Consider the following 23,707-nt stretch of genomic DNA (forward strand, 5'->3'; position numbering starts at 1 on the left):
TCACGTAGCCTTCTAAACCCGGATAGGCATCTGGCATCTAAGCAGTCGACTCCTGTGACATCACTGTCTCATTTACAGAGATGCCGTTTTTGTTTAAATGGAAAATAGTGACTTTGTGCACGATAAAAAAGGATTATCCAGACCAGTTATGGAAATACAGCTAAGTAGGACGGGGAAGGCTAAAATCAGCTGCCTGGTGCCGGGGCTGGACAAGCTTGTCTCCATTTAGAAAGCAAAAGATTTTATACTACCAGTACTATGATTTTTTTTATTTTCTTTTTGGGTGTGTGTCCAGAACACGTAGAGCCACCATATCTACTTCATAGGATCATTTGCTTTGGAAATGGTTTCTAAATAACGAGATGCTCTGTTGACTTTGTAGTCACATGGAAAATGACATGAGTGTTCAGTTCACAGCTACATGTCGTGAAACATTCACAGCCCTGACCACAATTGAGGTTTAACATTTAGTTTTATGATTTGGAACACCATCAGACTGTGTGCCACCGCCGCCTCGCTCGCGCAGACGGCCACGCGCGCACACACACTCACAGGAACTTAACAGTGTTATGTATGGTTTCATCGCTCCGTATAGGCCATAATCACCCTCTCTCCATCTCAGTAAGCTCATGCTAAATGACCAGACGTCTCTGGTGGCTGCCATGATTTGTCTCTCCACCGCGCGCCGTGTTGTACCTCACCCTCCCTGCCTCTCCTTTCTCTCTCCTTCCCCGCTGCCATATGTTGTGCCTGTGTGACCAGCCGACGTGTCAGGCCTGACTAACGCCTTAACGGCAAGCCTGACTTTGATTTATTTCCTCTGAAATCTGGGGGCCGGGGGTAATAACACAGAATGACATTATTTGTTTATCAAATCCAAGGCTGCTTCTCTTGGCAGAGTCAAGATGTGATGACTTGATACCACAACCCCACATGCTGCACACACACACACCCTTCAGTTTCTGATTGTGCCATGATTAGGTCTGGCCCGTGTCAAGCTTAACCTCATCCAAGGGAACGCTTTTGAAATCTGACAGAGAAGGGAGCAGAGTTGGAGGTGGTGGGGAGAACAAAGATGGAGATGGAGCAAAGCAATTAAATTGTCAGGGCGTAGCTTTAACCCTACCACCCAATTTTGTGGCCAATTTATTAAGCACGTTTTCTGTCTGCGCTAACTGGTTGGCGTGCTTGTATTTACAGAAAGAAAGAGCAGGAAGAGGCAGCGAGAATAAACAGCACTTTAAATACTAGATGACCCATTTTATGGGAGATATTTTATCTTCGCGCACCCAGAGTGTCTGTCACGTGTTCTGCTTCTCAATTTAAGATTGCGGAGGGGCTGTTTAGCCCGTCTAAACCCCGTCCCGATGTTACTCAGCCACCAGGTTTGTCATTCTGGCACTTTCAAAACACTTTTAGGTTCTTCTTAAACGTGTAAATCATCCATTGCCCCCGTTAAAATTTGATCGCTGGCAAATTCGCTAAGAAGCGTGGAATCCTCGGGAAGCAATTAGCAGATTTTAATTTGGCTATTTGCCCCGGCGTGCAGGAGCGAGTGTTTGTCTAAAGCAGCACCTTCACCTTCCGTTATCAGCCCGTGTGAATAGTATCTCCTGGAACATAATGCTGTGCTGTAGAACTCAATAAAAGAGTTAAAGGCAAGGACAATCTCAAAGACAGCCTGTCTGATAACAAAAGGGCCTCACCTAATAATGAACAACTGAAGTTGGCTTTCTTTGCTCCAGCGTGGGGGAGGCTGGGGTGAAGGAGGAGCGGGGGGTAAAGAGAAGCTCTGCCAGCACTTGCCAGCATGTTTTATGGCTAATTGAAGCATTTGGAATAAAACTGCTGCAAAACGGCACCCTTTAGAATTGGAGTGGGGTTAATATATTGTGATCCCACAATTAGCCCAGGATTGTTAAGATCTCTTTAATTCGGTGAGGTCCATTAAGCGGGATGGACGAGAAAGTGCTCCCGCCGAGACAATTTTTCTCTCCTCTCTTTGTTCTTTCTGTCCTCTTTTCCCTCTCAGCAGCTGCTGTAGTAATCAATATAAGCGGACGCGGGCCGTCAGCGAGGTGCTAGGTTGTGCTGGTGTTACCCCCTTTGGGTGCCATAGCTTCTGAGGTCCACCCACATGGAGACTTTGTTTATAAATAAACAAGTGGCCAGAGAGTCGCTGCCAGTAGATTGACTCTGGTGCACCAGATGTGGTCTTTAAGCTGGCGTGGAAAAGCTCGTCCTCGTGGACAGAGGCATTAGATCATCCTCTCTCTCTCTCCAGAGCAGAGGTTTGCTCTTTACCCCAGTTTCTCAAATCCCCACTTGGCCTATGAGTGCCTCCACTAGAGCCGCAGCAGTGGCTGTTGCATGATCGTCACGACTCAGGGTTTTCACAAGTGTCTCTTACAGAATACGAGAGTCCCTTCTGGGTTATCTTTGGGGATACAGTGCGCCTGTGGGAGTCTGCCAATTGGTGGAGGATTTTTTGTGTGTGTATGTGTGTGTTTTTTTAAACAGGACTACATTTGAATCTGCAGAAATGCCCCAATCCCTTTCAAACCATGACATAACAAAGCCTGCACAGCTCTCCCAACATTTAATGTAATGCACTTTCTTCCCGATATAGATTTATTGGTTTAAAGTCGCTCTTGCGAGGCAAATAAAGCCACGCCTTAAACGGAGCATTGATTGAATGGTTAATGAGTGCCTAACCAGAAGGCCAGTTCATTAAAGACTCGGTTTTGATCATCTGAAATTGCTCCTAAATTTTAATTTCTCATGCTAGGATGTGCGTTTGGGTTAAGCCAAGGCTCCGGCTTTATCAGCAGTTAATACCTATCCGCTTAGTGCTCAGGTAATAACTTGGGATGCTGGAAAACGGTGAGCATTTCAATAGCGCGGGGGTTCCAGCACAGTGGATTTTGAAGCTTCTTGAAAGTAATTAAACAGCACGCCACCTCATACAGAGCAATTTCCTGCAAAGCATGTGCTTGCCAATGCAGCACAGCCCCAGCCTACGCCGCGTTATCTCTGTGAAATATGTCCCCTTTATCATTTTTTAATAATGACTGAGTGTTCGTGTTGTTAGGAGAAAATCTACTCAATAAACATCAGATTAACGTTTTCCTCACTGTTAGCTAGCTAAGTGAACGTCCAAGATATCTGTGTCATCTGTAAATGAAAATTGGAGGAGGGGAGGGTGGGGGTTGAGGCATTAAAATGGCCGCTATCTCGGCGGCAGATCCAAAACAGCGGCGTCCATGCTGTGTGTGTAATTGTGTTAAATAAGTGAGGGTAGATAGAAGCGTGCGCATGTGGGATTTTTCTGAGGAACAGCGTGGATATCTGAGAGGCGTAATGATGGCCGTGTGCCATCGCCGAGCCACGTGAATCCTATCGTGTGCTTGAAGGGATTTGCTCTTGTTGGGCTGGCCACAGAACGTCCCAGGGTGATGAGGCTGTTTATCTCTCTGCTGTCCCGAAGCCCCGTGGGGTTTTTATGGCCTTGGAACCTTAAGTTCCTGTCGTCACTTGTCAATGCAAAAGAGAGCGAGCGAGAGAAAAGACACAGTCGTTCCTCACATGGACTCACACGCTCCCCTTTGTCAAGTGAGCTGCATTACTCTCAGTCTTAACATTGATCTATATACGTTCTCCTTTTTCTTTGTTTTTCTGTCTTTTTTTTCCCGACACGCATGCCGTTATTATCCCCGGTCAATAGCTGGCAGCTCACACCTCATCCTCCCCATCTCAAGGCCTTCTCCATACATTCATCTCTCTGTCTTTACTCCTCACACATTTATAAGCTGCGAGCGCACAACTTCTCCTGCACTTCAAAAAAGGGGTCCGAGTAGCAAAAACAAGCTTTATTTATAGCAAAGTGTTGAAGCTGAGTTCCCTCCCATTGTGAATGTCAGCCTGTCACACCAGCAATTTTAAATAAATCAGATTTATTTAGCTTTGGCGAGTCGTAATTTCTCCTTATCTGAGGGCCGCTCGCAAACATCTTGTCGGCAAGCGACGACTCTCGAAGCTGTGGGCTGAAGAGAGAGAAGAGCGAACTTCTGCGCATTGTTTCCTTTTATCCCCCCCCACCCACCCACACACACACACACACACACACACACACACACACCCACACACACACACACACACACACACACACACACACACACACCATAAACCCCTCCATACCACAGCCTGCCCCAACCCATTGCTGTCTTCCCCCAGATACTTGCTACTTGTCAGCGTTGGTAATGGGTTTCTTGGGGGAGATATTATTTTGGTCCAGTAAGCTGTTCGCTTAAAATATGAGTGACAGGCTTGACTCACATGCACATGAGGCAAATTTTGTTTGGGTTTTTAGTGTTTTTGTAAAAAAGGCTGCCAGAACGCAGTGAGCTCAGCTGCTGCACAAAAATAAAAATAAAAAAAAACGAGAAAAAACAAATGTTTTCTATATTAACAATGAAAGCCAACCACCACCTTTACTTCCCCGAAATAAAGAAAAAGGGATGCAACTTCTTCTTCTGACTAAAATGTCCCATTCCCCCCCCCCTCTCTTTTTTGTCTCTGTCTTCCCCCCTCTCCACCCCCCTACCCCCCCCCCCCCCCCCCCCCCCCCTCCACCCCTCTACCCCCCCCTCCTAAGAAGATAGATGAAGAAAATGAGGCCAACTTGCTGGCAGTGCTTACAGAGACCCTGGACAGCATCCCGGTGGATGAGGACGGATTGCCTTCGTTTGAGGCCCTGGCAGATGGGGACGTGACCAATGCCAGTGACCAGAGCTGTCCCTCCTCTCCCGACGGCTCACCGCGCACCCCAGAGCCCGAGGAGCCTTCCCTGGTAACAGCTACAGCTCTTCCTTATCACGATTCTCACACCAGCACCATCCTACAGTTCAGACATGAGTTATACCCGAGACCTGACCTCCGGTCTCGCACGTACTCACACGTACGCTGTGTTTTTGGCAGTCCAAAGCACACATCAGATAAGACTTCTCAACAAGACCAGAACCCCAGTAGCGGTCATTTGTCTGTGTGACGTTTGTCTGACTTCACACTCCGTATTTGCCACAATGTGTTCATTTATGTGCAGTCGCAGCAAGCAGGGATGCAGATGCAAGTAGGAGGGAAATGAGTGGAAAGGATCAGTGTGTTTGCTGCTCAGCGCTAATTACATAACAGCGCTATCGTGGCGCCAGTTCAGTGATACGAACGCTGTGGTTGGGGACAACTGCGGCTGACACAGTGCCACGGGCCCTGAAATCAAGCCGGGACGTAATGAAAGTCGGGGGGAAAAGGAAATCTATCTCATCTCGTCTGCTCTCAGCAGGGTCTCGGCTAATCCCCCTGTGTCATCTCTTTTGGCAAACACCCCCACCACCACAAATAAGAACTCGGCCTACCTTGGTGCTGTTATTTTCACACACATCCGTGCCATCTGGGTTTTTCTCTAGCTTATAGGCTTTGACCTAAAACGTTATGTTATGTGACATTGTAGTCCATTTTATTCCATGCTGGTCCCTTCCAAATGACCTTTAGCCAAATGCCTGAGCGTGTTTATTCAATCACATTAGAGAAGCCTAGTGGTGTGTACACAAAAACACCTGCACTGGAAAAAAAAAAGAGGCTTGACTTTTCATGTCACGTAGCATGCACTTAAGTTAAAAAAAAGAAGTCTTTTTTTTAACTGCAGAGTTAAAAAATGAAAGCAACTGAAAGGCTGCCATTGTAAATCTTTTACCTTACAATGTAAAGTGCTCTGAAATGACTGCCGCCGTAAACTGGCACTGTTTAAATAAAGTCGAATTGAATTAAAAGGTGCCATTTGCATAACCCACGCTGACTCCCCGCTCCTCCTCCTCCTCCTTCTTCCTCTCCCACCTTTCTGGTTCTGTTTGGGTCCATTCGCAGCTGAAGAAACTCCTTCTGGCACCCGCAAACTCCCAGCTCAGCTATAATCAATACACAGGTGACAAGGCACAGAACCATGCAGCCAGCAGCAACCACCGGATCAGACCACCACCTGCCGTCGTCAAGGTAGGGAGTCACACACACACACGCACACGCTGTTGATTTCACTCCCGTGCACACACTTTTTTTCCTGTTTGTGTTTGTTTATCTCTCTCACTCTTTTCTTGCTCTCTCTCGCTACTTGCTCACCCTCCCTCCTTCTCACTTTTTTTTTTTTTTTTTTGCCTGTTTTGGTGGCCGCCTTTAGAAGATGTTAGACTTCTGCTCTAGCAGTCTACTGTCCCAGGGGGCCATCTCGTAATGAAAACAGGCTGATTGCTGTTGGGCTTTCCAGGCGAGGCGTCGGCACCGTTGTCTCATTAGCTCCACCACTTATCCGCCTTGGTATGGTGCCTGTTGGAGGACGGGAAAAAAAAAGAAAGAAAAAAAAAAAGCAGCGACAGGCGCTCTTGCGGCGAGATTGATGCCTTGAGACGACAAGATCAAAATATCAGACTTGATGTACTCATTAGATGGCTCTGAAGAGAGTGTTTTTCTATAGGGGTGGGTTTGATTAAGATTTAATTTTAGTCAGCGTAAGTATCACAGGTTTTGTGAATTCTGCTAAATGAAAAAATGGGATTATTTCACTCTCGCCCGTTTGGATTTCACGCCAGAATGTGGCATACTGTGCATTCAGTGTCATATCAGCATATAGCACTTAATTGTGTTCTCTTGCTCGGTAGGACTGTCTGAAATCTGCATTTGTTATGCCTTAACGCATGCACAAAATCATCACAATGTAAAGAACATCTGTATCTCACTGTGTGGTGAATGCGGCGCAGACATATGTTAGCTCTGCGTACCGTGTTTGCACATGCAGTGCGTCAACCCTTCTTCACAGAGTCTATTTTCATACTGTGTCTTTGAGTCATCCGTTTCTGGAGCAGAGCGAATGAGGACTCCCGGAGGACGTGGTGTGCGTACAGAGTGGCGCGGTGGCGCTCGGGGGGCCACGCAATTAAAATGATGGGCGGACAGCACTCCCACCATCGCCTCCTAGACAGTTGGGCAACCACTGCGCTCGAGCTGTTTGAGTCACACTCTTAGGCTCTCCATGCCTCCGTCTCTTTTCTACTTTTGTTTTTGTTCCAAATAAAATACTTAACATTTCTCGCAACTAGATCAGCTGCACTGTGCAAAACTTTTTATTGGAGCTAACTAAGTCATTCGCTCTCTCTCTGCTCGTCCCTCCGCAGATGGAGAGCCCCTGGAACGGCAAAGCAAGAGGGGGCTCCAGCCAACAGAACCGCCCGGTGAGGCGGCCCTGCACCGAGCTGCTGAAATACCTAACCGCCACCGATGACATCCTCCTCCACGCCAAAGCCAGCGAAGCCAAGAGCGCCTGGGGGGGTGCTAGTAGCAGGGACAAGAGTGGCATGGGTCTCGGTGCCTCTTCTTCCTCCTCTTCACCGTCCTCGTCATCCACTTCCTCGTTCTCCTCCCTCTCCTCCACCTCTTCCTCCTCTTCCTCTACCACCTCCAAGAAGAAGCCGGCTGTGCCGTCTCATCAACAGCAGCAGCAGCAGCCGCCACAGCAGCATCACCAGCGAGGTGAGAGCCGGGCTGGAGGCGAGTGTAGTATGGCTGGTCTTGGGGCTGGGAAGTGGCAGCGTTGCGCTCACGATGACGGGTTTGAGGAGTCGGAGGGTGCTACTATCCCTGTTGGCCACAGAAGCTCCGCCTGCGGCCATGCCCGCCCCAAACTGGAGCACGGGCCGCCCAGTGAAGAAGGAAGGCCGCCAGGCGATGCGGGCCGCCTGGCTGCCGCTAGGTTTATTAGGTATATGCACTCTTATTCCCTCCCTCCCCGAGAGGCGAGTCACAGCTGTGAGCATTGCCGAGAGGCTGCAGGCGCCACTCAGGCTAGTGAGGGCTTTGGTAGGCAAGGCCGTAGCAACAGTAACAGTGCCAGCCGTGCGCCACATAGGCACATCACAGTGACTATAAAGAAAAGAGACGAGAAGCCGGGGCACCCGTTACTTAGCCAGCTGCTCACCTCCAAAAACAGGCCCGCTCAGTATCAGGCCCGTGTCCTCCCGCATACTCCCATTACCCCTTTACGGAGCAGTAAGAGCAAATTAGCAGCGAGGTCTGAGAGTCCAGCCCGGGCTTTTTCTAAGGTTAAGGAGGAGAAGGAGCTCAGAGGGACCACTGATGATAGAAACAAGGGAGTAAATCAAGCTGAGGAGCCTGATTCAAGGCCCCTGTTGTCACCTCTCACCTTTGACCTAGAGAGCTGGGTTAACCAGCCAGATCCAGGGCTAGACATGGCCTTTGGACTAGATCTGGGGTGGCCAAGCCAGGGGGGCTACAGGGAGGATGTTAACCATGATGATGATGATGATGATGATAATGATGGTGTTGTTGTTGATGGTGATGATGATGATGATGACCATGTCATGGGCAGCCCCGCAGCGGTGCTCTCACAGGGCCCACCGAGCCCACTCCTCCCAGATACTAGCATTGCAGAGCCCACCCCTCCCTGCATCATACAAGGGCAAGGGCACCCACACATGCAGGCACTCAGCGAGCACCCCGATGACCAGGGCCACCCATTGTTAGGTAATCATGAACTGCATCCCCCCCACTGGCCTTATCTCTGCTCTCTTTTCTCCCTCTCTTGCTCTAACCACTTCCCGGTTTGATTTCACGACTAACCCCCTGTCCTAATTTGAATCTAACAAGTCATTGTTAGGGCATCAACAACAATGACAGCAAAACAGCCTGCTCGCCAATGCTTTTTGCTAGTCGCAGAGGCACTCTTTTCAATTTTCAAAAATGAGTGGGGTTTTTTTTTGTCTTTGAAAAAACAAAGGAGGGGGTGGGAAAAGGGGTGAGCCATGTCTTGCTACTGTACGTCTTGTATTCGCAAAGCCAATCCTTGAATCATCTTTGGCTGATTGAGCTGAGTGTGCTGAATATGTACATTTAGACTCAGAGCCCCGGTGCTGCTCTCTAGAATCGCGCTACTAAAGCCACACTTCTCTTAGCTGGAGCACAAGCCGGCCAGAGCCTCGGGCAACTGCACAAGCTTCCTTGACTCTCCTTTCTTGCTTCTTTTTGTTTTTCTTTTCTCCCCCCTCCTCTGCTGTTGGTGCATGCGATTATGACTTTATTGTCTAGGGAGGGGCTCACCCACAGTCATGTGTCTTGTTTGTGGCATCGTCTCTCTCTCTGTATGTCTTTTTCCATTTCGATCTGTTTGTTGTCTTGAGCGTGGTGTCTGTGTCTAGACACCTGTGAAACACGTACCATCACTTCATCCTGCCTCACAGAGTGAACAGTCTATCCTAAGAGAATAAATTTTTTAAATGGGGTCAATCTAAAAAAAGATATACTCTGTACAATAGTGTCCATAGTAAGGCTTTCTAACTAGAAATGGGTGTTTTTTAAATTTCTTTTTTCGTAGTAATATTTGCATTTGTTGAGCCAATTTGGGATTAATTGTTGCAGACTTGTGGATCTGTTCTCTTCTACCATGAGTGTTATACTTAGATCAATAATTACCCATGCTCCTTTGTGTTCTGCAGCCAAACCAACCACCTTGCCACTTCCTTTGACCCCAGAGTCTCCAAAGTAAGTGTGAGAAGTTTTTCCACATTATTCTAGGCAAAAAAAAAGGCAACATGGAAACTACAGAAAAAAGACAAAATCAAAGAAAGCTATATAGACTAGAATCCAACCTGAGGCATTTTTGTGATTCATTTCCATTACATCTTTCTTTAGTCTTACTTTCACCTGTGAAGTAAGACGTTCTACGTTTTATTTTGTCTTCCAGTGACTACAAGGGATCACCGTTTGAGAACAAAACCACTGAACGCACATTAAGTGTGGAGATTGCTGGAACCCCAGGTAAGCAGACTTTTTCTGACAATATAAATTTTTTTTTTAAATGACCGGCCGAGTACTTATAGCTGTGGTAGGCAGTAATGGGTTCATTCCTTTCGGGAGCCTTGATAGTTCCATCACAGTTCAGAGTTCAAGGTGAAGACATAAGGAGATCAATTTTATACGCCTAAGTATTGATTAGGTCTTCCAATCTCCTCGGCTTCTATTAGCAAACTCCTCCCATTCCCCTACCACGCCCACTGGTTTGTTAGTGAAGAGTTAATATACCTTTCCTTCCACCAGATCCTAATGCTGTCTGACTGACAGCTCACTCAAGCCCTCTCCAGGCGCAGAATACACAACTATGCTGGCTTCATCAATCTGTTCAAGTAATGGCATCCTGTCATTTAGACATAGGTCACGGCTGCATTAAAGCTCATTCAGACATAACAGTGACAAAGAAGTGCAAAGGAATCGTTGCGCACGTCCGCATGGACACGAGTGAAGTATAGTCAGGTGTTTGAAAACTTTGCAAAGAGCAGGGTCTTCGCGCGCTGCACGGTGCTGCTGAGAAAGCTGCCCCTGCCCCAATCACGCGGGCTCAGCGAGCGAGAGCTGTTGTTACGCACGCGTTAATTTTATTCCTGTGCTGTTCAACTGGTTCTCCTTAACAGTCATGTTTTACTGAGCTGAGCAATTCACGGGGGGCGTTTTGCAGTCGTGAAAGCGACGCGTGAATGTGTATGAGGTCCAAACTTGAAAGATCACCTTTGCAGTAATGGGACCAGGAGGCTCATTCATACATGAAACCAACATGTTCATACATGGTCAAATTAAATGGAAAGCAGTGTATGAGTAAAAGGAGCTTTAGCCTACACGTGGCAGGGAAAATTCAGATGGCTGCTGTTTTCATTGGGTTTTGCTGTGTAATTGAGTTTTGCCTGTATGATCAGCGCCTTCCTTACTCAAATTCCCTGTGGACACAGGCAGAGGCGTAGATGTTGCCAGACTGGGGATATTTCTTCATTATCAGTCACTTCATCCTTTCGTGTTATTGAGTTATGCTCAGCTAAATTAGAAAAAAAAACTATATGTAATTGGTATTTAAAAGACAAAAGGGATGAAAATGTGAGGGGAAAAGCTGCAGTATTGCAGGTCATCCATTTCTTTCACTCTTTATGTCAATGATGTTAGTAATTACCACGTTTTCTTACAATTAATTACCTAAGGTCAATAAAACAAAATAGCAGCCCGGCCCTTTTGTCTATTTATTTACTAGCAAGGGAAATGGTCCTCATAATACCCCCTGTCTTCTACTTAGCTCCTGTGGGGGTGGAAAAGCAAACCTCCAGAGGTATCCCCCTGTCCTTCTCAGTTTGGCTGAAGTGCTGTTTAACCCATTTATGTAGATAAGCTTTCAGGGTCAGAGGGGGGATGTCTGTTGAGACCTAAAGATTGGAAAGAGCAATGCCCCTTAATCTCTGTGGCAATCAAACGCAGTTAATATTTCTTCCGCTTTTACTGCACGTGGGCGAGTCTGTTGACCTGTGGCCAAATCTAAGCCATCTGTTCTTTTCCAACACATCCATTTTATAAGCACGGTCAAATAAAGCCTTTCACCTGACTTAAACCCGTTCTGTGGAAAATGTAGGATTGAATATTAGCAGGAAAGTCATTAGTCCAGAAAGCTCTGGGCTGCTGAGCGCCTTTCTCACTTAGAGATTAGCTTTTGAGTCTCAGCGCTGTACGAGCCAGATGGATATAGATCCCAGTAAGCAGAGTTGTCAGCTTTTAGGTTCGGACTTACACGTTCCTTCGTAGATTTAGAGAATCATCCCACTACAATAGAGATAAAGGGTGGTGTTACTGATAATCAAATGGCAGTCTACCAGGTGGGCGGTCCCACCTTCTACTCCCAGGGCAAGTCGACCATGCGCTGGTGGAATTTTCCTTGACTTGCTTCCAGTAGTTTATTACTTTATGCCTTTTTGATGAGTTGTAGTAGTAGTAACCACTCATTAAAAGAAAGATAAATTTAACTGTGAGGACTTGTACACTTTGTACCTACTCGAATGATGATTAGTAGTTATTAATAGCGAGGTTTGGACTGTTTGACTGCATGTTTTCTTGACCCTTCTCGGAGAGGTACGGTGAGCACCCCCCCGGGATCTGACTGTTCAGACCTAATCTCTATCAAGCTAATAGATTTACCCTGTACTGCTGTGTTGTCTTTAATTACTGTATCTCATGACACAGAGGTGGTCTGTGTGTTGTTATTTGCCTAGCTTACTGCCGGATCAACTCTTTAAGCCTGGAGTTGTTGTTCGCTCCGAGGTCCCTTCACAATTTGCAGCTGGACGAGAAAATAGAACTATAAAAAAAAAAACCAAAAATCCCAAAACCTTGCCTCTTTCTGCCTCGATCGCTGCGCCACTGCTTTCTCTCCGGGCCCCGCATGATTGGTGCTCACACCTGCAGATCATCCATCACTAGCAAGTTTGACTGAGAGGCACATTTTTATCTAATTCTGATTTATTTCCGCCTATCGCTAATGGCTCCTAGTTTATGACCCCGTGCGTACGTTGTTTTGGACAGATGGCGTTTGATTGGTGAAACAGAAGTTCTTCAGGCATTGTGTAGCATCCACTCTCCCTCTCTGCGTCTCTCCTTTCTCATTTCCAAAGCTCATTTAATTGGCATAATGCAAATATATGTCTGTCTCGCTATCATGACTGGGGAAGAGGATTGGGGGGAAGTGAGCGAGAGAACGAGACAGAGGAGAGCGAGAAGGGAGAAGGAAAGGAAGGGAGGAAGGGGAGTGGGCGCTTGCAGTCCTACTTATAGGCACATCCAGATAATAAGTAGGATGATAAGCTGGTGGATCAGGCCTTCCAAACACAGCCGAAACATGCACATTTATGTTTTGCGATCCCACACGCTCGTTGCCAGGCTGTCTTTCCGGTCCACATCCTAACACGGGATTTGATACTAATAGCTGTCATTTGGTGCAATTCGCCAGCAAGGGAAGAATGATCTGCATTATAAGAATGGCAAAGAAGAGGGGAGAGCGTAGGTGTTTCAAAGTGCCTGAGTTTGACTCCAGTGAGAGTCTGTTAGCGATGAGTGTGCCTGCGTGTGTGGGCACATTTGTTCTGCGGAAGATAAAAACAGGAAAAGATGCAGGGAGACAGAGAAGGAGAGATTGATCTGGTGGAAGGTGGCAGACGGGAAGAGAGAACAGGGCGGAACGGCAGACTCGAACTAAAGCGAAAAGGGGGCGATCGACGAGGAAGAGGAGGAAAGGGGAGAACGAGAGTAATGGTGTCGGCTGTTTGTGTGAGTGCATTAACAATGCTATAAAGTGGGCTCATCTCAGGACTTCCCATATAACTGCCATCTGTCTGGTTGTAAATCTGTGAGGGAGAGGGAAGCAAGAGTAGGCGGGGGGCACATCCAATAGGGACATGCCATCTGAAAGGAATGTTAACCTATTCCCAGTGCTTCCAGTGATCCACCACCAGGCTTGCTAAGGCAACATTAAGAGCGGTGACATCCAGTTCTCTTCTTACAGAAAATGTGGATGGTGCTGGCTAATCTTTAAACATGCACTGCGTCACACACACAATTGTTCTTTGAGACTACACACACACACATGCAAAAGGGTCTTGGCGCGGGACGGCGACCAATTCATCGGAATGAAACCAGACGTTTCTATGAAGCGGGCAGGGATATGATACATTCACTTTAATTTTTTTCCTGCCTGCTATCAGATGCATTACGTTTGTCCTTTCCGGGGTTATATTTTTTTCTTTTTTCTTTTTCCACGAAAAGGGATCTTTTCAAGGTCAGCGAGGTAGAGAATGGCAAGTCATCCGTATTACAGTGCAGCCATATCAAGTTACACCAAGCATTACATTAATCTGTCAAGATTGCAATAAAATAGGATTAGGCCGAGGGAAAGTGAATATTTTAATCAGCCATGTATCTGTGTCCACTGTCCATAAACTGACCCGGGAGTTTATAGAGGAGTGTGGGCGAGGAGGCAGAGGAGGGAGGGGCTAGGTGGGGAGGTTTGCGTTATGATTCCATTTTCATTTTACTGTTCCCAACCCAACCTGTGTCTCTTCCTCCCCTCGCAGGTTTGACACCACCTACCACGCCCCCACACAAAGCCAGTCAAGAGAATCCTTTCAAAGCATCTCTCAAAACCAAGTTGTCTTCATGTTCCTCCTCGGCCTTGGCATGCAAAAGAGCCAGGCTGAGTGAGTTGGGCCCCGGCGCTCTGGCCCCGGCCCCAGGTGCCTCAGGCAGGGGCCCCACCAGGAAGGGTCCTGAACAGACTGAGCTTTACGCCCAACTGAGCAAAGCAACCACCACCCTCCCTTACTCCGTCACTCAACACGCAGTGGGGGGCGGCCTTGAGGAGTATCGCAGCACCGGCAACACTAAGCGGGCAACGCCCCGTAACTACAGCGACCATGACTATTGCCAGGCAACAGCTGGTAATAAGAAGGATGGGGGCTCAGCCACTGTTACCACAACCACAGCTGTGAAAATGACATTCACCTCAGGTGCCACTGATGCTCCAGTGCCTGCTGAAGGCAAAGTGGAGAGCAGGCATGTGGAATTTAAGGATTCAGCCATGCCACCGTCATCTTCATCATTTCCTCCATCATCAGCTTCACCTGGTTTTTTGGCTAAACAGCAGAATTTTGGGTCTGTGGATGGAGAGGCGGGCCAGGTTCGGGGGTTAGGGGAGCACGCCCTCACACAAACCGCTCAGATTCCCTCACAAGAGGCCACTATTGACAGGGACCAACACAATCTTTGCGCCACCAGCCGAAAGCTCCTGTGCGACCAGGAAATCCGAGCAGAACTTAACAAGCACTTTGGCTACCCTTTGCAAGCCCTCTACAGCCCGGGTAGCCAGGAGAAAGAATCAAGCAGCAAAACGAACAATGCTACAGCTCCTCAGTCCCTCGAGGGGGGAGAGAATGACTGCTACCCCCAGAGGCTGCCTGCCTCCAGCTACCTTCACCCGGGGTTTCTGGCCTTTCACGACGAACTAGAGCTGGACGAGAGCCGTGAAAGTCGATTCCTCTTTCCATGGGAGGGCACCCCTCTGGATCTACTCTTTGACTGCGCCCCCTGCTCTCCCTCTTCTTCCCCACCATCCAGCTGCTCCCCTTCACGAGGCTCTGTCTCTCCACCTTCCTCCCTGCTCCTGTCACCCAGCAGACCTTCCTGCTGGGCCGGCAGCGGGTCCCGCTCTCGTTCCCGTTCCCAGTCTGGGTCCCGCAGCTCCTCTTCACGATACCGCAGGCGCTCTCTCTCCAGCTCACCCGACAGACGCCCGTCCTCCTGGTAAGTTATCGGTCTCTTCCCCAGACTCCCCCTTCTCCCTTTTTTGTTCTTTCACTTGGCTGCTCCACCTCAAAGTTATGCAGTTTAAACAGGACTCATAGCAAGCAGGAAACCACTTCTCAGAAATGTTTACACCACCTTGTATGCCCATTTTTAAAACAACATGGTCACGCCCTTCAACTCTCCCTTTCTGCATGTGATTTTGACTCAGAATATTTAAAAAACTGCCTCTGATAGACCGTGACCTGGCCTTTTTAGGATGTTTCTTCACCTCCTGCTATTCTGTGATGGAATAGATTCTAACCATATTGCAGTTGTTACACGACTCAGATGATGCCTTTATGCCAGGTGACACTTAGATCTGAGCTGACAATGGGGGAAAAAGATTAGTTGAATGGTCCCCCCCTAAACTAACAGACAAAGGACAAAAGAGAAAAAAAACAGAACATGAAAGGTGCCAGAGGCACTGGACTTTTGAACAGTGTGAGTTTTCATCTCTAGGCAGGGAGTTTTATTTGAGTGTCTTTCTAACACTCTCACCCACCCACCCCTTCTCACTCACTCCCTTGCATGCTCCCGTTTTTTGTTTGATGCTCGGGCTATTGTTTTAAGCGGCAGCTGTTGTTTTTACTGAGTGGCAAACCCTCGTCTTTTACATCCCCAGAGATGAAAGCGAGAACCAGTCTGTGGGAATATAGTCTCCAAACCCCTCTCTAAAAAAGACTCCTATCATCATAGCTTTCTGGGAGAACTACATTTCCCATGCTTCCCTTTGATCAGAGCCGAGGGGGATTCTGGTTGGGTTCTTTTGGTGAAAGAACAGAGGCAAACTGGAGTAACCGAGAGGGATGTGAATAAATTCAGTTTGTCAGGAGCGGCTCATTGAGTGACTCCCAGTGTACGACTCCACCGCTGTGACTCAGTTTGTTTGCATGATTACTGAAAGGTCAGTTTACTCCGCGGAGCCAATAGAATCACTTTATTCTATTCGGGCCCTTGTTCTTCGCTCTCGCTCACAAATTATACAGTAATAGTCTCAAGGCGTTGCATCAAAATCTGACACTGACAAGCTTTCTGAAAACGCTGCATAGGGATTGGAGTTTGAACGTGACAGAGCAGTAAGCTTGTTATAGCTCCACGCAGGAGAAGATAAACAGAATTTCAGGGAAATAATTCTCTAAATCCCTCCTCACTGTTTTAAGATTTCGCAGCATAAGATCCTTGATCTTTCCAAACTGGCATTCCTTTGCTACACTGAGCTTCCCAAACTTCTCTCCTTCCATTATTCAGGTCTTCCTTCTTCAGCAGCACTTAAATATTTAAGCATCAGAAGCTCGAGCAGTGTAGGGGAACTAGCTCTACAGTGAGGCCACTAAGGCCATAAGTATTGACCACGTCTTCATACAACATAGATAGCACGTGCACGTATGCTAGCGCAGATGCGTATAAAAATCCTGCAGCAAATCAAGCACATTTTCCGAGGGTTGTGTTAGGTCAGCACAAGGAGAGGAGACGATGCTCTTTAATGCAGACTAATGGGCCCTGTGCATATCTAAGAGGTTAATTTAGTTCTTAAAGCCAAAAGCAAATTAACCAAATGTCACACGTTTGCAACAGTATGAACGCGTTTCCTTTGTTTTTGCAAAAAAAGTGACTTTTAACTTTATTTTTCCCTTCAGGTCTCGTCACAGCACAGATTTGAATGCTTTTCGTTCCAGGAATCACAAGAGCCCCCACCCCCAGCCTCGATCTCCTCTGAGCCGCAGGCCAAGGTGATTGTTTTAAATGAATCATTTAACCTTCAATTTGTCATGTGCTTAAAACTTTTAGTTACACGCTTCGGGTCACGACAAATGTTTGGTTTTTCTGTGTGTTTTTTCTTCTTAAGATTTCTTAATGGCGTGCATGAAAGCACAACACCACTTTTTGCTGTCACCGCTCAGAAATCCTTTGAGTTCTTTGTGAATGCCTTTCCACATCCTGTCCCAACGGGTTGGGGGATGGGGGGGGGGAGGTGACAAACATGCAGGGCAAATATGTTTAATTGATCGTGTTTTATTAGACGAGTGACAAAAGAATCACACTGATGCGCGTTCGTGCCGCACCCGTGAGCTGACGCTCCCAGCTGTATAATGCCACTTATTCAACTTACTGCCTCTGTAGTTTTGCATGAGCCACTGCAGAGGGGACCATTTCATATGCAGAGATGTACTCACGCTGTGCTGAAACAGAGACAGAGAGACAGACTGACACCATCCCAGTGCTCCGAGCTGATTTGGCAACCACGCGCCTAATGACACCCGACAAGCCCAAGAGTCGCTCATCAGTCGAAAACTTAACGGATATGTCTCGTACTGTTCCAGGCTGGGGGAGAAAGTTGCACTTTCCTTCTTGATGAAGCCCTAACTAAGCAGAAAGTAATGACATGTGAAGTTGTGCTGACAGTTGCAGCTGCTCAGCTCCCCGACTGCGCTGCTCGCCAGCACTCCCGCGGGCCTCACTCGCGGGCTTCGCAATCGTGGCGGTGGCAAAAAAGACATCTTATTAACGTGTCCGTCTCCTTCTCTTTGCAGCCCTCGCGGCAAATATTGGTGATTGTTCTTCATAAGCATCAACGGGAAGGGCGAATTTAGAGGATGAGGGAGTGATCTCGCAATATGTCCTCGTCTCCACAGGTATGACAGCTACGAGGAGTACCAGCACGAGAGGCTGAAGAGGGAGGAGTACCGCCGGGACTACGAGAAGCAGGAGTTCGAGAGGGCCGAGCAGCGAGAGAGACAAAGGCAGAAAGCTATTGTGAGTCAGCTGACACAACTACCATCACATTCCCTCTGTAGCTTTTTTTTTGAGGGGGAAAGGGGTGGGGGTGGGGTTTGATTCTTGACTTTGGGTCTTCCTGCAACAAAGCTGATAAAAGACCACATGTAATCACTGCTGTGGCACAACGCACAAAAACCTCCCACAGACATGCACAGATTACTTGGGATGACACAGCCCTCCAGCCCGGTGCCATGTGCCACAGTGCGTCTCTCTCCCTGTGTGTGTGCGTGCTGAAAGAATACATACAAAGTGAGTTCCTGAATGATTCAGGCGACAGGCCCTTCCTCTTTATCTCTGGGTTGTGTATTTTTAACGTCTCCCGTCTGGAAACACTGTCGACTCTTATTAATCACACCACAGGGGCAAAAATGTTAAAATAGATGAAAACTAAGAGAGCAAAAAAAAAAGAAAAAAGGAGAGGATCTTTAATTTTAAATAAAAAGAAGGAAATAGCCACTAATTCCACTCCAATCTCTTCTTTTTCCTGTATCTACTTTAAAGAAAAATCATGCAGATTCAGTGAACATCACGTTTCTCCACCCTTATCTCCGCTCTCCTTGTCTCAGTGTGAAATTACTCGGGTTTCCAGCGGGATGGCGCTGCTACCACCCGTTGATAAAGCACACGTTAGGTGGCGCAGTAATTCGAACGATCTCGGCGATGGAGAGACGAAAGATTCCCAGCGGTAAAGCTCGAGCTGTCAAAGGGACGGGCACGCCAAGGCCGCCTTGTTTATCAGCCGTCAGCAACTACGCTCTACATTTTTAGCCTCCAAACAGTGTGCAACATTAAAGAGGGGACCAAGCACAGGACAGCCGCACGTGGTTAATCTTTACTTGCTTTCCTCAGCTGCAGCTCAAATGAGCAAAGGTGAACTTTGAGTTTAGCGCCAGGCATCCGATTTCCATACGTGTCACTACTGCCCCGAAGACAGCTTTCAGAATTCCAACAGGCCTCAATGGACTTGCCCAGTAATGGCAAGTAAATGAATGAATAAATAAATAATACCAGTCATACACGATAGCCTCGGGCCTCAACTGTATTATATGATTAGCAGCTGCAATTAAAATACTCAAAAGCCAGCCTGGCGCAGTTTGTTCCTGAATTATTCCACTATGACCCTCACGTCCTCTGAGGTTCAGGGAGCAGGTTTATTTTTTTTGCCCCGAGGCGCTCTGCTGCTGCTCTTTATGCTTCCTCTCTCTTGGATATGAATAACCTTACAATATTAACAGGCCTCTCATTTAGGGAACATCGCCAAGTTTGCTGTGTATTGTGAGTTGGACTCCCGAAAGCTGGAAAGAAAAACAGAAAGAAAGAAGCAGGCTTCTGTGATATATAGCTGAGTCACTCCCACTGCTTTATTTTTAGACTTCACAAAAAGGAAGAAGCAGCCCCAAACTTAAGACATGGCATCATTTGATAAAAATCGCTCTGCCTCTGCTTGATGAGTTGCAGAGAGAAAGAGGAATTGTAGTGCCAAGGCAGATTGAAGGCGCTTCCAAACTGCAACTCAATCAGATAAGAGGAAGCAGGCTGAACCAATCACAGAGGGAACACAACAGACAGATGGAAAAGAGGGACAAAAACAGGGGGGGCCCCCCAAAGTCGCCGGCAGTATCCACAGGAGTGATCAAGACCAATTCATTAGGTGCTCGGTGAAGAAAGGAGAAGGGGGAAAGGAAAAACAAGACTCCCCCTTTTAATCTCTTTCCCTCTGCGCTGTCTGTCCTCTTAACGAGCAGGAGGAGAGACGAGTGGTGTACGTGGGGCGACTGAGGTCCGACTGCACCCGGACGGAGCTGAAGCGCCGCTTTGAACTCTTTGGTGAAATAGAGGAATGCGCAGTGAATTTGAGGGACGATGGGTAAGGCCTCAGGATGTTCTGTCTTTGTGTGCATCTGTGTCCTATCTTGGCTTTAGTGTTGTTTTAGCACACTGTGGGGGGTGGGGGGGGGTCTATTGTAACTGCTGAACTTACAGCAGAGGCCGGTGACAAATACAGAGCTTTTGCAATCTGAGAGCGTCTCCCGATTCATCTGCATTTAGGCCCGTGGAGCCTGAAAGACGCACCTTTATTGATTGTCTTTTGCATATAAATAGAACGATGGTCATGACCGACAAGGCCCCCACCCCCACCCTCGTTGAGTCATTGTTGCCCCACAGCAACACTCTGACGTGTTTATTTTCTATTCCTGACCAGGGACAATTTTGGCTTCATCACGTACCGCTACACTTGTGACGCCTTTGCCGCCCTTGAGAATGGACACACCTTACGCAGGTCAAACGAGCCCCAGTTCGAGCTGTGCTTCGGCGGACAAAAGCAGTTCTGCAAATCACATTACACAGACTTGGGTGAGTGCAGCTTTGTTGTTCTTTCCATCAGCCCCCTGCGGTCGTGCTGTACATTTGCATGCACGCAAGACTGTCAGCGGGACGTGGGGAGGGAAGGCGAATAAGCCTTGAGTGACGCTTCCAGATCAAAACGTACCCATCTCGGCGCTGATAGCAATTCCTACAGCCCAGAATGTGTCCGGCCGGGCGTTCCCGCCTCGAGATTGCAAAGAGAGTTCAGAGGTCGGGCTGTGAACATGCCGACGAGTAGCCTCGGTATCTGAAGCAAAACGAGGCAGACTCCATTACTCATGTGCACGTGAGATGCTTGCTTTTACTTTGTTGAGCTTAAAAGCAGATCTTGTGTGTTTTCACGTATGTGTGGGAATCTCATTAATAAGACAAGTCAGGGCTAGATGAAATTAGTAGGAGCGAGATGTTGTAGAAGAATGACAAGATAAAAAGACGAAGAAGAAGAAAGTGGGAGCAAGGTGAAATCCCACAACCTCCCCACCCCCTCCACTCCCTTTAAAGTCCATCTGCTGCCAGCTGTTGTGGTGCTGAAACGAGGTAGATCCTTGATGTGGCACTTAGGGGCCAATAATTTACATTGGGGGGAGGGGCCGCCTCAGCAGCTCTCTGCCTACCTACCAGCTACTTCTGTCTGCGCTTATCTGCTGCCTTTGCTGAGAGTGTGGAGGATGTAGCTGCAGTACAGCAGAACTCATTCAACATAAGTTATTCCTCAGAGTAAACATGCTTAGCTTCTATACTGGCCCGACACGTGAATCTCAATCAGAAACCCGAACCGCAGTGACGCATTTGATAAATAATGCAAGCTTATCTGTGAAATCGAGGCTTTTTTCTTCTTCTTCTGGTGTGATGCCCCGCTTCTGACATGTGAAAAAAGGAAAGAAATGCACTTTGATAAAAGGTGGTGACAATTGAGAAGCGAAGCAGTGTTGGGACTTAAGTAGCATGTGCCCCATTATTTTAAGTACTGCACAAACACAAAAGATCATCTGCTCCACTCGGAGACAACATGAAAGATGAGTATTGACTGCTCTGGAAGCAATATGTGAGGTCAGAAATGTAAAATGCGACGCTACGAGAGGGTCAGCGGGTCATTTTAAGAGAAAAAGAGCAATTTTCCCATTAAATGAGGCGGTTACTCTACTTCTTCAAAGCACGCTCTTGAAGCCGTTAGCCTTTTAAAAGAGTGCATGGCACACAGAGAAACAGTTGCTAATCCTGAAGCCTTGAGGTTAGACATTATACTGAGATTGACTAATCAGCCTGCTGGAATGGAAAGGCCTTCATTCGACAACCTCTTTGTCAGGAATGGGCTATTTTGGTCAGCCCCCATATTGATAGCACGAGATAAGAGATTGAGAGGAAGGGAGAATCTTTTAATAGCGAGGTATCCAAACCTCTTCCCATCTTCTCGTCTTTTTTTTTTCTTTTCAGAGACACTGTCCATTAGTTTTAAGTAGAGCAGCGGGGTATTTTTCATCCCTCAAGGTGTGCAGCGTGACACAATCCAGCCCTTGGCCATTGCATTAGATCAAACCGGCGTCTCCCAGCTGCCACGGTCATTCCCATTTCTCAAAGCACTAGGTGTGTGCTGCCGAGTCCTTTGGGGGGGCCCCATTTGTGAAGCTGTCTGTTGGCACAGATAAGATGCTCTTTATGTATTATCAGGTTGATCGAGAAAAACAGGAGCTATGAGAGATGGACGGACACATCTGCTGTCTTTGTGTAAAAAATATAGAAAAGCAGAGCATTCTGTCCTTGCGCCGTGATTCCTGTTGGTCTGTTGCTAAAACGCAGGAAGCATAGAAACTATCGGTTTAACTTTAGAGCCGCACGTGACCGTAAGTGCAGAATATTCCCAGAGCCCTCACCGCAAACACTTCTGAGAACACAAAGGTGAACCCTGTTGTTTTATGTGCGACTTCTAAGAAATGCAGCTCCGCCTCACGCTAAACGCACAACCTTGTTGCTCCATTTCCAGACTCCCATTCAGACGACTTCGATCCAGCCTCCACAAAAAGCAAGTACGACTCCATGGATTTTGACAGTTTGCTGAGGGAGGCCCAGCACAGCCTGAAAAGGTAACCTGTTCAGTGGCACCTGCTGTCTGTCACAAAGAGGGACTTCTGATACCTCACGGTGGTTTCTCGCTCCTTTGATGACGAGACTACCAGAAGTTTTACACTCTGTCAAAGAGTATATAAGAATAAGTCTATAGACCTATATCAATATAAATGAATATATCAAAAATAAAGTTTACATGAACATAGCTGCTGAAGAGCTGGGAAGAGACATTGCGTTCTGGGAAGCCAGTGAACCCTCAGAATCTGCACGGGTTTGGTGCACTCTACTGCTGAAAGAAGAAAAAGAACTTTATTTTTTCTTTCTTTCTTTTTTGTTTTTCTTTCTTTTTTTGTTTTTTTGTTGTTGTTGTTGTTGTTGCTCCAAGCACTACAATACCCACAATTCTTTTGGGGTGAGGAAGTGAAAACACGCAGCTTGTTTGGCCAGATTTGTTTTTTTCTTGTTGTTGTTGTTGACCTTTTTTTTTTTTGTTTTCTTCTTTGTTTGTTTATTCTTTCCTTTTTTTTTTCCCTTTTCAATCTGGTGTTTGGATCCGGTGTTACATCGCAAACAAAGAGTTTGGTGAAATTCTCAAGGTAACATCATTGTCTACATTTAACGGAGAATTGTAGCTGTGTATTTACAAATACTATAAAAAAAAAAGGAATATTTTTATTTTATGTAAATATCAAAGTTCTTTATTTGTTACAGCTATGCACTGTAAAACACAGCCTTTTTTAAAAATGCGGAGAACATTTCTTAATTCAGAATGTCGATCTGTAGTGATTACAATACTGTAAAAACATTATTGTACACCTACATGATGTGTAGAAGACATGACATGATTGTAGAAAAAAACAGAAGAAGAAGAAGAAAAAAAAGATGTGTCCGAATGCTCAGTTTTGGGGGAGCACGTGAACATGTGTCTTTTTTTTTTTTAAGTTATTTTTTTGTGGGAGAAAAAAAAACAGTCAACCATGTGTAGTTTATGTCTGTTTTTAAAGTTTCTCAATCGGTGTTTTTTGCTTATACAGCCACTGTAAAATGCATTTTTAACGTCTTTTTCATGATTGCAAAGAACGTTAGCCCATTTTTTAACCCAATTGTTTCATTATTTATATATATATATATATATATATATATATATATATATATATATATATATATATATATATATATATGGTCCTTGTTTGATTACCTTCAAAGAGAGAGAAAGCTGTATTCACATCTTTTCAATCAGTGT

At 46.7% G+C, this 23,707-nt stretch overlaps 1 protein-coding gene across 6 annotated transcripts in view; it reads left to right on the forward strand.

Moving 5' to 3' along the window:
- Positions 1–23,707, forward strand: part of ppargc1a (peroxisome proliferator-activated receptor gamma, coactivator 1 alpha) — a 36,802-nt gene that overhangs the window by 12,587 nt on the left and 508 nt on the right. For 3 of the 6 annotated variants that reach the window (XM_080880027.1, XM_080880028.1, XM_080880025.1), the window contains exons 3-13: positions 4,655–4,849; positions 5,920–6,045; positions 7,218–8,583; positions 9,552–9,597; positions 9,800–9,873; positions 13,989–15,213; positions 16,893–16,985; positions 17,889–18,009; positions 19,779–19,900; positions 20,237–20,388; positions 22,382–23,707. The exon at positions 22,382–23,707 is cut by the window's right edge and continues 508 nt beyond it. In XM_080880027.1, coding sequence (XP_080736153.1) covers positions 4,655–4,849; positions 5,920–6,045; positions 7,218–8,583; positions 9,552–9,597; positions 9,800–9,873; positions 13,989–15,213; positions 16,893–16,985; positions 17,889–18,009; positions 19,779–19,900; positions 20,237–20,388; positions 22,382–22,485 — 3,624 coding nt within the window. In that variant the 3' untranslated portion in view covers positions 22,486–23,707. The remainder of the gene's footprint in view (positions 1–4,654; positions 4,850–5,919; positions 6,046–7,217; positions 8,584–9,551; positions 9,598–9,799; positions 9,874–13,988; positions 15,214–16,892; positions 16,986–17,888; positions 18,010–19,778; positions 19,901–20,236; positions 20,389–22,381) is intronic. The other 3 variants (XM_080880030.1, XM_080880029.1, XM_080880026.1) reach the window with 2 other exon arrangements.

The sequence above is a fragment of the Rhamphochromis sp. 'chilingali' genome, assembly GCF_963969265.1.
Source record: "Rhamphochromis sp. 'chilingali' genome assembly, chromosome: 1".
NCBI lineage: Eukaryota > Metazoa > Chordata > Actinopteri > Cichliformes > Cichlidae > Rhamphochromis > Rhamphochromis sp. 'chilingali'.